General features: G+C 28.7%; 1 protein-coding gene across 2 annotated transcripts in view; it reads right to left on the reverse strand.

The window, feature by feature from the left end:
- Positions 1–4,605: 4,605 nt before the first annotated feature.
- LOC107445728 (fibroblast growth factor receptor-like 1) overlaps positions 4,606–16,088 on the reverse strand; it is a 42,769-nt gene continuing 31,286 nt past the window's right edge. The window contains exons 6-8 of one of the 2 annotated variants that reach the window (XM_016060202.4): positions 14,824–14,945; positions 11,221–11,467; positions 4,606–8,624 (exon numbers count right to left, since the gene is read on the reverse strand). In XM_016060202.4, the coding sequence (XP_015915688.1) occupies positions 8,221–8,624; positions 11,221–11,467; positions 14,824–14,945 (773 nt within the window). In that variant the 3' untranslated portion in view covers positions 4,606–8,220. The remainder of the gene's footprint in view (positions 8,625–11,220; positions 11,468–14,823; positions 14,946–16,088) is intronic. The other variant, XM_087154368.1, reaches the window with a different exon arrangement.

Here is a 16,088-nt window from a genome sequence, read left to right on the forward strand (position 1 = left end):
AAATTTGGTTTAAAGTTTACGACGGGGGGGGGGGGAGCAGTTCTGTGCCTATAGCCTACTTCTACATCAGGTCATGGCTACGAAATATTAATAGTATGTAAAAGTTTAGAGCTTGTTTTTTTCTTTCTTTTATAATTCCCGTCAGTAAGAAATCCCAGTGAGCTTTATTAAAAATTATCCAGATGTACGGAAGAAAAAAATTCTAGTGAAATTATCATACTGTATCGTAAAGACATTTTTTGTAAAAAAAAAAAAAAAAAAAAAAAAATATTGATTCTGATAATAAAAACCAAAACATGAGTTATTTAAACATTACATTAGGTATTTTTCCGTTCATAAGGTAGCGGTTTACTGGAAATCCTGGTTTTTAGAATTTTAGTTCGTATTACCACACATGTAGTAAAAATTGCTAAATTGAAAAGTAAATTTAACCGCATAAATGCTCGAAGGTATGACATGCTCGAAGGTATCGTGATAAAATTACCATATTTTAACACATATTATAAATAATATTTCATTGTTGATTTTACCAAAATCATTACCAAAGAGCTTCGGTAAAAATAACCATGACTTTTCGTGTCCACATAGAGTCAAAAACATTGTAAATTTAACCATATTCTGGTAATTTCGACCATACATTTTTTCTGAGTGTGGCTACAAATTAACTTTGAATTTTGTTCGTTGATTCGAGGATAAGTTCGATACTTCAGTGGCTCTGAAAATTTTAAAAAATATTAACAAATATTTGAAATTTTCTATAACAAAAAGTTGATAAATCACGAAAAAGGTGAAATCAAATTTACGAATAAGACGATTATGTGAAGAGGATAATATTTTTGTTTTAATTAGCATTCTAATTTCGCAATTATTTTTCTTTTTTTTTTCTTTATACATTTAAAATTTTAATCATGATTCTGCTTAGTGCCTATATTATTCCATGAAACTGATTAGAAACGACGACAATTTCTGCCCAACTTTTTCAAAGTAGTTCAAATTTCCTAAAAAACGTAGAACATGTGACATGGAGATAAATAACGTGGTAAAAGCTATTTATCAAAATTTACAAAATGTCTATAAATGATTTCCAAAATATTGTCTCCAACAAAATGATAGTGTCAATATCTGGGTCCAAAAATTTCGCAAATACTTAAATGAATAATCCCAAGGAACTGAAGCCAAAAGAAATACTTAATTAAATTGTAATAAAAGTTGACATGTTTCGAGCGTTCAAAAATGGACGCCCATTCTCAAGATTGCGTGAATACTTATTTGAAAATTATTTTCGTAATAGAATTATTTGGCGTGATTTAAGTGATTTGGTAAAAGGCTTAATTAGGGTTATTATAAAATAAAATTCTTACTTTTTAATTCAATTTTTAATGAATTAAATCTTGACTAAAGTTAGAAAACATTATAAAATAAGTATTTGTTTTGCATATTAGTTTACAAATGTAAATGATATTAATTAATCCAAGCATATCAAGACCCAATTTAGAAATTCTTAAGTATAGATATAAATATGGCGTGACCTCTACGGAACGTTATCATGAATCGAATCTTAAATCCTGTTATTATCTTGTTAGGGTAGAAAATACTTTTGAATGAATTTCACAATAAGATTTTTGATATATTAAGGGAGCAAAGGCTTAGATGAATTTTAAATTTTTAATTTCTTTTGATATATTGTTATTATTTTGAGTGTTTCGTAATTACTCTAAATGACTCGATACTTTTTAATTAAAATTTGTTAAAATAAATTTGTGTGCAGTCGAAAATATAAGAAGCAAAGCACATTAAGAAAGAACAAGATCAAAGCTTTTAGATAATGAATCATTTGTGTCAATATAAATTTTGTATTTACTTTAGATATAGGTAAAAGCTCAGAGTTTCATACCTTTTTGGAGAAAATTACTGTAAACTAACATGTTTTTGTGTGTCAATAAAATTTTTTTTTGAATAAACAAACTTAATTTATATATTTATCTAGAAATATTCCCAATTAAGTGGTACATTTTTGAAGAAAGTAATATTTTAAAAATAGTTTTTCTTAAGAAAAGACCAAAGGTCAAAAAATATTCAATTTACTTTAGTAAGTATTCTTTTGTTAGATAAAAATGCTCATATTTTAAAACATTTTGATCATTTTTATGCTAACAATTTTGTCTCATAAAATATTTCTTGTTGGCTTTAATTAAAAACAAATATAGTTACCATTGACGTAAAGTATAGCAGTGTTAAGATAATTTTGTTTACCTAATTTAGAAAGAATTTAGTGAGTTTCCTGAAGTAATATAATCTATTGATATTATTTCGTATATATCTTTTTTTCGATTTTTTTAAATAATTTTTTGTGCTCCTTTTTGTTGTGGTTATTTTTCTAGACAAAATTTAAAGCCTACAGTTAATATTAAATTATAATATTATTATATTTAATAAAGAGCTAAATACACTGATATTTTTATTTTACTTACAGTGCAATTTTTTAGAATAAAACCCAGTATATAAACAGGGCTAACAAGATTTCAATTCTTTTTTCATTTATTTATTATTATTAAAATTTTATTACAATATATCATGTGTTCAGTCAAACTAATTAAACTTAGCTTCAAACTAATTAGACTTTTTTTAATTTAAATTATTAAACAAGTTCTCATGTTTCACGGAGTACAACACGAGGCTTACAGATGTAAGTGGGCAAAGAACAATTGTAATTAAAAAAGAAACGGTACAAAATCAAAAGTTTAAATTAAGAACAAAATTGCTTTAAATTTTTAGATTTGCAGTTCATTAGACTTTGTGACTAATTAGATTTCGTGAAACATTTTTTCTTCTTTATGCACTATCTTTCATTATGATTGAATACATATTATTCTATTATCTTCTACAAATGTTACTTGTAGAGTTTAAAAAAGTTAGTAGATGGCAGCACTGATGAAAAATTTAAAAGAGTTCTTTATGTATTTTCATAAATTTTTGCCCTTTTCTTCCAAGGCTTACTGTAATATTTTTGTGCTGCTATCTGTCGTAGAAATTTTCAACGACAAGTACTATTGCTCAAAAATAGTAAAAACTCTATTGGGCACAGAAAAATTCAGGTGAACCCAAACCATCCAAAATATAGGTCTTGTTATGATGAAATTAAATTAAGGTTTAAGGTATATTTATTTTCTCAAAACAATGTGGTCTCTGTCACCTGACCTTTCTTTGCTATAATTTACCTTCTCATAATTATATTCATAATATATATTATGAATTATATTATATTTATAATATAATTCATAATTTTTTAATTCTTCATTTACATGATGGACATGTAATGAAGACTTTTCTGCAAAAAAGTGGCTTAGTTCAGTTAATAATTACTTGTAAAAACATTTCTTTTTAAAATTTTCGGTAACATTCAGCCCAGAGATAGGATATCATGGTCTATTTTTAATCATTTTATGAATAATATTTAAATTATTATTTTTTCAATTTTTTAATAATTATTTCAATTCTTTAAATTACATCTTATAATTTTAATTATTGTGCTATAGCATTTAATGGTCATTTTTACTTCATTCTGAAAATCAATGAAAAAAATAATAATAATGAAATGGAAATAAATTTATTTATTAAAATTATAATAATTTTTAATAAAAATGTTCACGAAAATTATTTTAAAAACTCTGTTTAATGGATGCTTCATGTGTTCCACTTCAAATATTTAATTAATTAATTTATTTATAAACGAGATTAAAATTTAGGAGAAAATATAAATACAGAAAAAGGATTTCAAAAATTACATTGATCTGAACAACATACAATAGCTTGAAATCCAGATTTTTGTAATCAACTAATACTGACTACTTTTAATAGTAAATTATGATTGCTTTTAAGCAATATTGCACAGAATCATGATTATTATGATCAAAACTATAAATATATGTTATCATGAATATAATTATCATTGTGAATCATGCTTGCACATAATTATGATTTCAAGTTCTTGATTATTTGTAAACTTTACTCGTAATCAATAATATTTATAACCAATTGAAATATAATGTCTGTCCCCAACTCTTTTATATAAGTCTGATAATAAACATAGACATTATATTTAAAACAATTATCCATTTTTTAGGCATTATATTAAATTACAAGGTTCTTAGATAGATTTTGAGAAATATCTATCTGTTCGTTGAATATGAAATTGTTTCAATTATAATCATTCATTCTTAAGATCAAACATTATCACTCAAATTATTTGTACAAATATTCATATTTGTATCAGTGAAACCGTCAAGTTGACCACCTATCTTTGACCTCTATTGTCAAGAACTGAATTTACTTCACTTCATAAGAGATTCTGTAACCTGACCATCAGTCAATATTGTATGTAGACCATTGAAATAAATCAAATTCGTGTAATGATGTTACTAAATGCAATCCTAAATCCTTTATAAGTTGATCGGAAAAAAAATCCTTTTCAGAAATCTTTTTATGCAATATCAGAATGTTATATATCGGATTTTACTCAATATATACTAAATATATACATACTATATATATCCTTCATTTGCTGAATTTGGAAATTTAAAATTTGATAAAAATGAAAAAAAAAAACGGATTTTTTTTATTTTTTTTGAAATACAGAAACATACAAAGATGAGATATGCAAGGCAGATATGTAGATACACTCATAAATATGTTTAGTCCAAGAGGTAGCGTCACCAAAAAGTCGGTAGTTTTAACATTTTGTGTATGTTTTTGGGTAATTAGAATATCCGGTTCTCCAAAATGCTTACGTCTCTTTACAATGCACTACACTGACTGCCACCAGCCTAACAAAAGACTTCGACAGTTATCAAATAGCCTACAACAAATATGCCAATCAGTAAGGTATAATGACTTGCATTTTGTGACGTCGCCTCTCGGGCTATTGGTATTGAGTACAATGAAAACAAACATTTATGCTTATTCTCATTTATAACCATATAAATATCACAGATAAAAGTCTTTGCATACCTATAATTATTTGATATACATTACTTATTATTGTTACTTGGAAGAAATATTACAAATACTGATCGTTTTTCATTTTTGAGAAAGGAGCATAGACCTAGGAAGTGTTGATAACAGCCTGGCTCTTAGGAAGTGAATATCCTCCGGCTTATAAATACGAAAGACACAGTAAAAGAGAAAAAAAAAATCACATCTCCATAGTGTAAGTTTTAAAGTTAGGTTTTCGGCAAAAGAGAAGGTAAACACTTCAGAAATTTTCTGATTACAGATTAAAATATTCTCTCAAGGCCCTTTGCTTTAAGTCGACACAGAAAATTTTCTGAAAGTCTTGAAAAGTCGAGAATCTGCGTCAATTCGCTCAAATCAAGACGGCTTTGATGTTTTTTTCGGGCATGCTAGTACTTGCTGCTGATCTTTAAGCAAGATTCTCAGGATATTAAAAATTCTTTGTGCTATGTAAAGACTCATACTCCCGGGGTTCCCGCTCATATCGGAACTATAATTTTACAAATTTCGAAGGATTTATAATCTCCATCATCTGAAACTTAAATAATTAGGTGCTTTCTGCACTGAGACATGACTTTTGGAAACTGTTTATTATAACGCTCATATCAGAGGACCAACTGCCTAATGAATGAACAACCCCTGATCTATGAACACTTTCTAGATCTATATTCCTGTGGAAAATTTAATCGAACCAGTTTTGTTCATATTTAATTCACTATAGTACAGGTATTGATTTATTACAAATATAAAAATATATGCATTGCAAAGTTTGAAACTTGTTTGACTGCGAATTTAATTGAACAGATTTTTTCAAAAGACGTAATATGAATTAAAAATAGTTTTGAACTCAGCAATGACTTAGGTGTGGATTGAGTAAGCTTTGTCTTAAATATTGTTGAAGAAATTTAAGTCATAAAGGTTGAGACTAAGAGAATAGGGGGCTTTGACGTTCAAAAAATATATGCATTCAAAAAAGCTATATTTTGACATTTTCACCAAAAAATGAACAATATCAAAAGAGGGTATACAAAATAAATAAAATAAAAAAATGAAAAAAAAATCATATTAAGCCCTGCATTTAACCACTAAGTTTTATCAAAATCTTATCAAGTATTCAAAAGTTTATTAAGACAATTTCCTCTTGTGTGTCAAATATTGTTACCCTGCATATTAAATTTGAACTGTAAATATTCATGTTATAAATATTCCTTCTTAATTTATAATAGTGACTTTAGTCATTAAAAAACAAAATTCAAAAATCACTTCCAAATACACTAATAATACAAAATATGATTCGGAAGTACAATACAAAAATACAAAACATAGTACAACAAATTCAAAACGCAACATAACAAATATAATATGCAACAATTTACAAAATCGAGTACATCAAGTAACATCACATAATACAAAGTTCACATCAATAGCATATACAATGTTTAGTAATATCAACTTTAAATCATATTATATACGTTACTATCAGTTTGTAATGTCTTGTGATCTAAAGTAGAGGTTCCCAAAAGATGCTCCACGGGATTTGAAGAGTTAGGATTTTTTTACAGATACGAATTTTTAAACTTGTAAATACATTTTTATATCTAAAAGTAGTTGTACTTTATTTACGTCGCACTGAATCGAATGCATAATGGACAATTGATGTCATCCCTGAGGATGATCCAAAGACACGCCATCACAATTTTTATACTCTGCGGAGGGCATGGCTCCCCCTCCCTCTTAGTACCCTGATGATCTGCGCAGAAATTCGACCACATTACGGTAGAACGGTTAAACGAGGAGCTGATCAAAGTGAGTGGGTGACCCCTTCGACCAGGCTGATCAAAGTGGTTACCCACTCGCTCACTAACAGCAGCCAATAATACTTGACTTCGGGGATCTACTGCAATCTATTTTAGGACATGTGCGCAATGAATAAGTTATGAAAAGCAAGCACATTTATAAAAAATTGTATTCCTATCCAAGTTTTCCAATTCAAAACTAAATAACTAAATTAAACAATATCGAAAAATGTTTTCCTTTATAGCCATTCTCAATTTTTGTAACAGTTTAAATGTTACAGTTAAAGTATGATATGCTGCTTTCAGCTTATGCATACGTTAAGAACAATTTCAGAACTAGACTAGATGCCTCTCCAGCCCTGTGAAATCAACTGCCTGACATTAAAACCTAATTAATTAATATAGAGACTGCCATTGATAGAACGACGCTAAAAAATTAATTTTTTACATTAAATATTTTCAAAATAATTCTTTGTTTTTCCTTGATTAAAATGTTCACAAATGCTACTGAGCTTTATTTATAAAGTCGGGTTTCTACCAAAAAATGATCGATCATTTAGAGTTCCATTTCGGAAAAAAATTGGAAAACGCTGATCTAAAGGCTTGATGTCGGTTATCATCTTATAACCATGATACATTATGTCGTTTTGATCACGGAAACATACCTTTTATTTATGGATTTATAAGTAAGAATATGATTCTCGTAATGGTTTAAGGAGGAAAGAAGTTGAAAGTTCTTTCCTGAAAGTTTTTGAAAAGTTCTTTACTTTAAGTGTCTTATAAGTCCATTTTTTTTCTTTTTGTTTTTGTGGATGGCCTATTTCCAATTCTGACGCTGATTTCAAATTAATGATTTGACGAACTGCATTTTGATATTTTTTTAAAAAATCATTATTAATGCTTTAGAACAAAAAGTAGCTGTTAGATATTTATCATTGAAATGCATTTATTATTAATTTAATAATTCTATAAAATCTTAGAATTTTGCAAAAAGTAAAACACTTCATATGAAGTTATAAAAAAATAATCGTGCTCATGGAAAATGTCTTTAAAATCATTGCTGAATCATCAATGGCATGAGTACTATTAGTTTGGCAATAAAAGGTTAAGTAAGTTGCTTATAAAATGGTTCATCGTATAAAAATGTTAGAAATTTTTTCATATAAACTCTACAGGAAAACAGCATTTAGCTGATAACAAATACCAAACGAGACAATTAAGAGTAAATAGGTGGTAATTTTTCATGAAGTACCAAATGATCTATACAACTATGTACAATTGGCTCACCTAAGTATATCACATAGTACTATTAGGAACATTTAGGATAAAAAACACGTTATCATAAGATCTAAAAAAAGTAAGTAGAATGTAAATTCTCTTACATTTAATGACAAAATAGGATTTTGGTGAGCATTTATACTACTGATAAATTGTTCGGGCATAATCTGTAAGGATTAAGTTCGTGGGAGTTTTTCTTCTTCTTGCCGTGCTTACGAGTTCCATTATGACGATTATATTCAACAGGTGTGTTAGGAGGACCATATTCTATAAATATCATAGAAGAATTATCCTCCACGAAATTACCAAACACTCCTGATGGCATTAAAGATGTTTGGTGGTTGCCTAATGGTAAAGAAGGCTGAGGTTGCATAGGAATAGCTTCATCTTTAGATATAGCATCTTTCATGCCTTGAGCAGGTCTCTTTCGAGGATTGCAATACATTAAGCAGGAAAATATTCCAACTAATACGACAACAGAGATGGTTAAAACAGTCACAATTATCGTAAAGTCGAATGAAGTCTCGAATCTGACTCCTTCTGCAAAAAGAATTAACTTATGTACTCAAAATAGATAGAAATGCAAAACTTATTAATTTTTCAATTGAGTATATTGTGTAACTCTATTCCACCAACGTACTTCTAAAACTCACTAGCAAAAATCCTCCATCACAGCACCAGGCGCTGTAGATTATTAGAGTTTCTACAAATTATTTTTCATCTTATATTTAAAAAATAAAAATTATCATACCACTCGAAGATTATTTTTCATCTTATATTAAAATAATAAAAATTATCATACCACTCGAAGATTATTTTTCATCTTATATTAAAATAATAAAAATTATCATACCACTCGAAGATTATTTTTCATCTTATATTAAAATAATAAAAATTATCATAGCACTCGAAGATTACTTTTCATCTTATATTAAAATAATAAAAATTATCATAGCACTCGAAGATTATTTTTCATCTTATATTAAAAAAATCAAAATTATCAGAGCACTCGAAGATTATTTTCCATCTTAAATTTTAAAAACCAGCCTAAAGTATTACTGAGAGGAGAAAAAGACAAATCATTTTTATTTCAATAACTATTTATTTTAGGTTCTTAAAATTTGTTTGCTAATCTTTCTGCTAATTTGCTAATCTTATATAAGCAAAATAATAGTGATGACTTCCGAAATTTCCAAATAATGTTTTTTAATTAACTGGAATTTTAAAAAATTTTAAAAGATAAAAAAAATTAATCACAAGAAAAATTTAAAAGTAAATTCTTAATTTCCAAAAACTTTAATCTAATAACTTGTTTCTAGACAGTATAGGAACTTGTTCCATTTTTAACATTTAAATTATTCCATTTATTTAAAAGTGTATAAATTTTTTGAATTTAAAATAAAAAATATATAAAATTTTTGTGCATAGTATTTATTTACCTTATACGTGCTAGTTTTGCTGTACGCATGTTAGATTAAGCTAAATTTTTACAATAATAGTCTCTTTCTGACTATGTTCGGGTCACAGACAAATCTGGTTTTCATGAAGATTCTGCTGTAGATAGACACTGTAAATTCCGCTACCGGGTTCACTAGAAGGTTTTGAAGGTTTTCAGATAAATTTTGAATCATAATGTGATATTTAATCCTCAAAAAAAGTTATAAATTCAGGAGACATTTAAAAAAAAAATAAAAAACTGAAAACATTCTGCATTTTGTTGATATTAATAAGAAAAGGAGTAAACAAAATAAAAATCAAACTTTAAATGACGCAAATGCACATTAAGCAGCTGTGAAGCAGCAATTACGCAGCAAATATTATTAAATTGAGGGCAAAATTCTTACCTCTTAAGTTCCCTATTAGCGAATACCAGACAAATTACGTTCGTTTTATGACTCATTTTTCGCAAATAAAAACTTGAATGAGTTTTTTCTTGAAAATGTAACTAATGAACATAAAGACTATAAAAATAATTCTGATACGTGCTGAAGTTACTGAAAAATGATAAATCTTACTACTAATTATAAATGGTACTGAAAAATGATAAATTTTACTACTAATTGTAAATGGTACACTTAAGTCTGAAAACTGTTAAGAGTGTATCTTTCCGATAATCCACTCGCTAATGGTTACTTAGAAAATGACAAAAATGTGTAATCTTACAGAACAATTTTTACAAATGAATTTGCTTTTGAATCCAAATCTGAACTTTGAAAAGGCCTTCATCTATCATTACATACTTCAACAATAACATTAAAAATTATTTCATATAATAAGGAAAAAAGCTCGAAGTGTTAAAATAAAATGGGACTTATACCAGATTAACTATAAAGTTGTCTTTACAGAATGATCTAAAAATTTTAAGTTATTTTATTTTCATAATTTTCCTAAAAGTATTATGGGTAACACATGAAAAAATTCATGGGTTTATTTGAAAGTATTTATACGTAGCCTAATTTTTGGATGAACAGCCTAGTAAATCAAACATTCTACTATGCTGTGCAAATCAATTTGGACAAGAGTTTTTTTTAAAAATTCATTCTTGACCAAAGCATGTTGAACAAACTGTAAAACGCTGAAGCAAATATTTTGGGTCTTTTTCTTAAGCAAATGGCATTGTAAGCTTAGTCCCCGTTATGAAGCATTCAAGAAAATACATATAAAAATTATGACGTAGGATTATTCAATACAATCAAATGTTAGTTCAGGCATTTTAGCATGAGTTAGCCCCTTTTCACAATTCAAAAATAGTCAGGAGATTCACACTAGAGAATCAAAGTTATACTGCTTGATTTGCATGTATATTCATATGATTTTAAGCCTATTGTGAGCTTGAAAATTATTTTGAAGAATATTTTAAGTATGGTGGAATGTACGAAAGGAAAACGTATAATTAATAATGCTGTAAACAATTTCTAGTTCCAAAATGATGAAATTAAGCTATGAACTAATCTATAGAGTCAATGCTAAAATGTCTTCAAGAGTTTATTGCTACAGAGGAAGACACATTACAAGTATGTATGCGCGAGTATATAAAGGCATAGAATAATTAAAAGTATATTTTTTTAAGGAGAGTTTTTTTTCTTTGTCGCAACTAATTTGTACAATACAATATAAAAACAATAAAATTACTCACTTCGCTTTACTTCCAGGAAAGCAAACCGGTATTCATATCCTCGTGTATTAGCCCCTAAACAAACATATTTACCAGCATCACGCAATTGAGCATTCTCAATGAGGAGCCTATGATAGTGCATATTACCGTCTCTAATTGTTTCCACTTGGTGTTCATTGTCAACAACATTGAAGAATTCTCCTTGCATCATAATAGGAGATTCCTCAGTTTCTTCATCAGGGTTTTCTTTGTCAACTTGCTTTAACCACTATAAAAGGAGAAACACCGTCTGAACACTTCTCAAAATGCCAATCATCGCAGGCATGTATTTATTATTTTTGGGAAGATTTTCTTACGAAGAAAAAAAAATAAGACTGGGATTTATGAATATTCGAAGCACTGTAATTTATGAATTGTCGTCATTTACATAGTCGCTTTGGAGAAACACATTGTTTAGAAGTCCATCGTTGGACATAGTCGCCCGGAATACTTGTTAGATATCATTCTTTCTCACTATACACTAATGTCAATATTCATCTTACACAGATGATTCATAATACCTTTTACCGATTTAGAGCTGAAAATCACTCGATCCCAACGTCACGTTGCGGGCCTTAAAGTCTATCCACCCTGTCCTAAGTGCAATGTGAACCAGTCTGCTCCTGCCCACATCCTATCGTGGATTGACTGCCAGAAGAGCCACCTGGTCTCCAACCCTGCTGCAATAGTACATAGCTTTGGGAGCTTTTCGTATGAGTTCATGGACTTGATTTAATGCTTCTGTTGGTCAAGTGGGCATAAGCAACAACAGAGCTGAAAATGAACTAAAAGTGTTCCCTCTTCTATATAGATTATGACTATGCAGATTCTCCCCTTTAATGTAAATGACCAGATCAAATCCGTTCATAATGCTTTCGGTCTATATTACGAGTAGAGATACGTCCGATCGTTATGCTTTTGCACTAGGTAATGTGACCGGACCAGGTTTGTTTGTGATGCTGTATCGGTTAACCACTGAGCCGTGATGACTCAATGATTAAAAGCACTAAGCTGTCATTGAGAAGAAATAGGGTTCGATTGTCAGTGGTGGCTCGAAGCCCACCCAGCTTCTGATCGATATGCCAAGGATGTAAAAGTGGCATTGTGCGCGATGCTAACCCCAGACCATATAACGCCATTCTAGGCTTAAATCTATCTCTAGAACCCAAGTATGCCTTGACCACTATCATTCTGTTGATCACGAAATAGTGGAGCCTTAACATCCATAACCTACCCTCGCCTACAACAGGTATTGTGGGATTATTTTTTTACAAGTGACAGTGTTGTAAATAAGAAATGTAGTTTTAAAGCAGTGTTGTAAATGACAAAATTTTCTTTTCATTCAACATTCACCATCAACCCAGCCCTATGCACGTTGAATATTGACATTTTTTGAATTAAAATACTGATAATGATTTCTTTATTATAGTAAATATTTTAGGCATTCCAAAGCGACTAAGTGAACAATGACTTTTTTCAAAGCATTCCAAAGCTATTTTTCTTGAAGAACGTAAATAAATGATAACTATTTCTCTTAGTTATATGAAAACTCATGAACTTACTCTGCGTATGTTCTTAAGAAATTATTTGGAGCTGCGATCATAGTAAAAAACTTCTGAAATAAGTGCAATACAGCACATTAGGCTGCAGTTTTTAACTCATTCTAGAATTAAAATTCTCTATAGATTTTGCCACATTATGTTGGAAAGAATCAGTATTACATATACAGTGAAACCTCCTGCTATGGACACTCCTGCAAAACGGACGCCTCTCAATACGGACATATTTTTAATTCCCCGGGAATCTTCTATGAATAAACCATTACGTACATTCTCCGCAAAGCGGACACTCCCGTAACCGGACGCGGACAGTCATTTTGGTCCTGAAACGTTGTTTTTTATCTCTACAAACCGGACACTACTTTTTCTAAATAAATTGCAAGCTAAAAAAATGCAAATTTTCACCATTTTTAAAGCATGTAAATGAAACTTTTTGCCCAATCCATAACTAAAAATATTGTTAAGCTATTTCACCACCAAAAAATCATTCTTTCTCTTGTCACCTTGCCTTATCTTAGTAAAGAAAGGAGAGAAAATGGTACTGCACTCCTGAAATAATTCTGACATCGGCATCTTTTGATCTTTTCATCTGGACCACACAGGTTATGAGACCCCTCAAGTTGAAATGACTTCTCTCAATGCTTCTTCCCCATTGAAAATTTTTTTAATTTTCTTATCAATTTGAAGACTGTATTTAACACAACTGGGGTAAAAAAAAAAAGAGAACAGAAGTATAATCTTTGAGGTGTTTATATAAATGAAACATTTATTCAGACGCTTGATAGCTGATCAATTGTGAATAATCATCTCCGTAGGTCCTCCTGACTTACAGGTATGCATTACTTTTTTTTCTGTGAATCATGGGAGGTTTATTTTCCAAGAAGGTATTAACCATGTTCCGTATCAAATGATAAGTAGGTGTAAGGCGATGTGAACCTATTAATTGAAACGGACTGAGGACAGTACGCTTCTATTTGGTATCATATGTCTAACATGAGTATCTATGCTAATAGGAAAATTATATTTATTTATCTGTAGCTACATCCAGAATTATGTATTTATATCAAACTTCCTTATATATTCTTTTTTATCTTTCTTATTGTTTAAATAAATACTCTTGTAGATATTTACAGTATCCTTGTAGATATTATTTAATTATTTCCACATCTTTGAGAATATTCTAAAAACAATTTACGGTATTAAATTTCGTTATTAGGGTACCCTTCCCGTAAACGGACAACTCTCATGAACGGACAAATTTTTTGGTCCCATGAATGTCCGTTTAACGGAGGTTTCACTGTACTTACTACTTTCAAATGCTTAGTTATTTTTTAATAGATAATTTAAATATGTACCATTTTGAAATTAAAAAATAAAATTCTAAAGAGTAAATTCCAAAAATAGGCTTTTATAATAAAATATCTTTAATATGAATTTAAATGCTTATTTTTCAAACATTAAATTTTATCGTTTTTGTAAGTGTTTTTAAGGTAAAACTCACATACTTATGGAAATTTCTCTTACGACTGAATAAAAATAAAAATAAAAATTAAAATGAAAACATTGTCTGTTAATACGAAGCTACTGTGAAGAAAAGTATCCGTGAAATTGCTTCACAATCAGTTACTTGCGATTTTATTCTTCTAATGCAACGTCATATTGATATATTCATTTAACCAGCCTTTAATTAAATCAATTTCAAATTAAAAAAATATATAATGGCATACTTTTTCGAGCATTGGATATTATAATGCATCGTACTCGTAATACGGTAACTAATGATTTGATAATTTTTTATTGCATTCGTCTAACAGTCAAATTATAAATCTAGTAAAGCTTCTTTTTAAAGTTTAAATCAATTACAATAAATACTTTTCTTCTTTTAAACATATGACGGTTTAGTTCAAAAATTCTTGCAGTTACATTTTCTCCTGTTATATCATGCTATCTTTTTAACATACGCGTGTATAACATACACACGCATAAGAGTTATGGCGTGAAAAATGTCTGACGCAAAAAAACTTACCTCAATATGTAAAAGTGGAAAGCTTTCAACGGAACACTCCATAACAGCTTTTTCTCCTTCTTCAACAATGGTTATGTTACCTCCAGAAAGTATTGGTTTTAGTTGTAATGCACTTCCAAAGGCTGAAAGTTTTCATTTTTAATTGTAATTTCAATTAAAAAGTAATGGCCTACTTAATTCTTGAAAAAGGCAAAAACTTATCACAAAAACTTTTTATGGTAACTTTTAAGGCAACTTTATGAAGACTATTATTTAGCATTAATATTCTAGTTTTACTAGAAAAAAAATCTAGTAAAATTACCGTATTGCATCGTAAAGATAATTCTGGTTGAAAAAGACCAGCATTCTGGTAATAAAACCAAAGATAAATTTAATCGAATAAATGGTTTTTATGGCATGATTTAGAAATATCATGATAAAATTACCGAATTTTACCACATTTACCAAATTTTGACAAATATTATTAAATAATATTTCATTGCTAATGTCACCAAAATCATTACCAATGCGTTTCGTTAGAAATTAACTTGCTTTTTGGTGTTCCTATAGAGGTAGGAATAAGGCAAATTTTACTATATTCTGGTAAAATTTGCAGTAAATTTAACCATACTTTTTTCCTCAGTGTATGATGCATACAAGTATGTAATGCTAAATAATAATGAAAGCACGTAATGACTTACGCGTGTTTCAATGTTTCTTTTTCTTTCTTTTCTTAAAAAATAAATAATTGAATAAAAATGAAAATACTTTAGAAATTGTGAAAGCCTTTTCATGTGATGTTTTTACAGGTAACTGAACTACTTAATTAATTTATTTGACTTTAACAGGTCGAATATTTTAATTAAAGCTTAAAAGTTTGTTGAAAGTTTCTTTATAAAGCGGAATATAACGATATCAGTTTAATGAAAACAAAGAATTTCATTGTTAGGTATTACTTAACTTCATCGAATGCATCCATAAACAAGCTGAATTAAATCAAAATTACAGTTTAGACATATGTAACAAAGTTTTGGATTTTATTTTGTCGATAACAATAGGTAAATAAATAAATTAAAACAAATGAAAAATACCAGCATGAATTATTTTTAAAGAAAAAAATTAGTTTTGCAAAACTTTTTGGTCAAAATCAGCTAACCCAAATTTTCTAATTTGAGTGCAATATTTTAAAACTAAATCATAATGAAACTAAAACAGTTTATTTTCAAGAATATTTTATATACGAAAATATCGAATACTTACGATTCCTATTCTTGCTTAAAATTTGA

The sequence above is a fragment of the Parasteatoda tepidariorum genome, chromosome 11 (assembly GCF_982258835.1).
Source record: "Parasteatoda tepidariorum strain Cologne lab strain chromosome 11, Ptep-v5.0, whole genome shotgun sequence".
Lineage (NCBI taxonomy): Eukaryota > Metazoa > Arthropoda > Arachnida > Araneae > Theridiidae > Parasteatoda > Parasteatoda tepidariorum.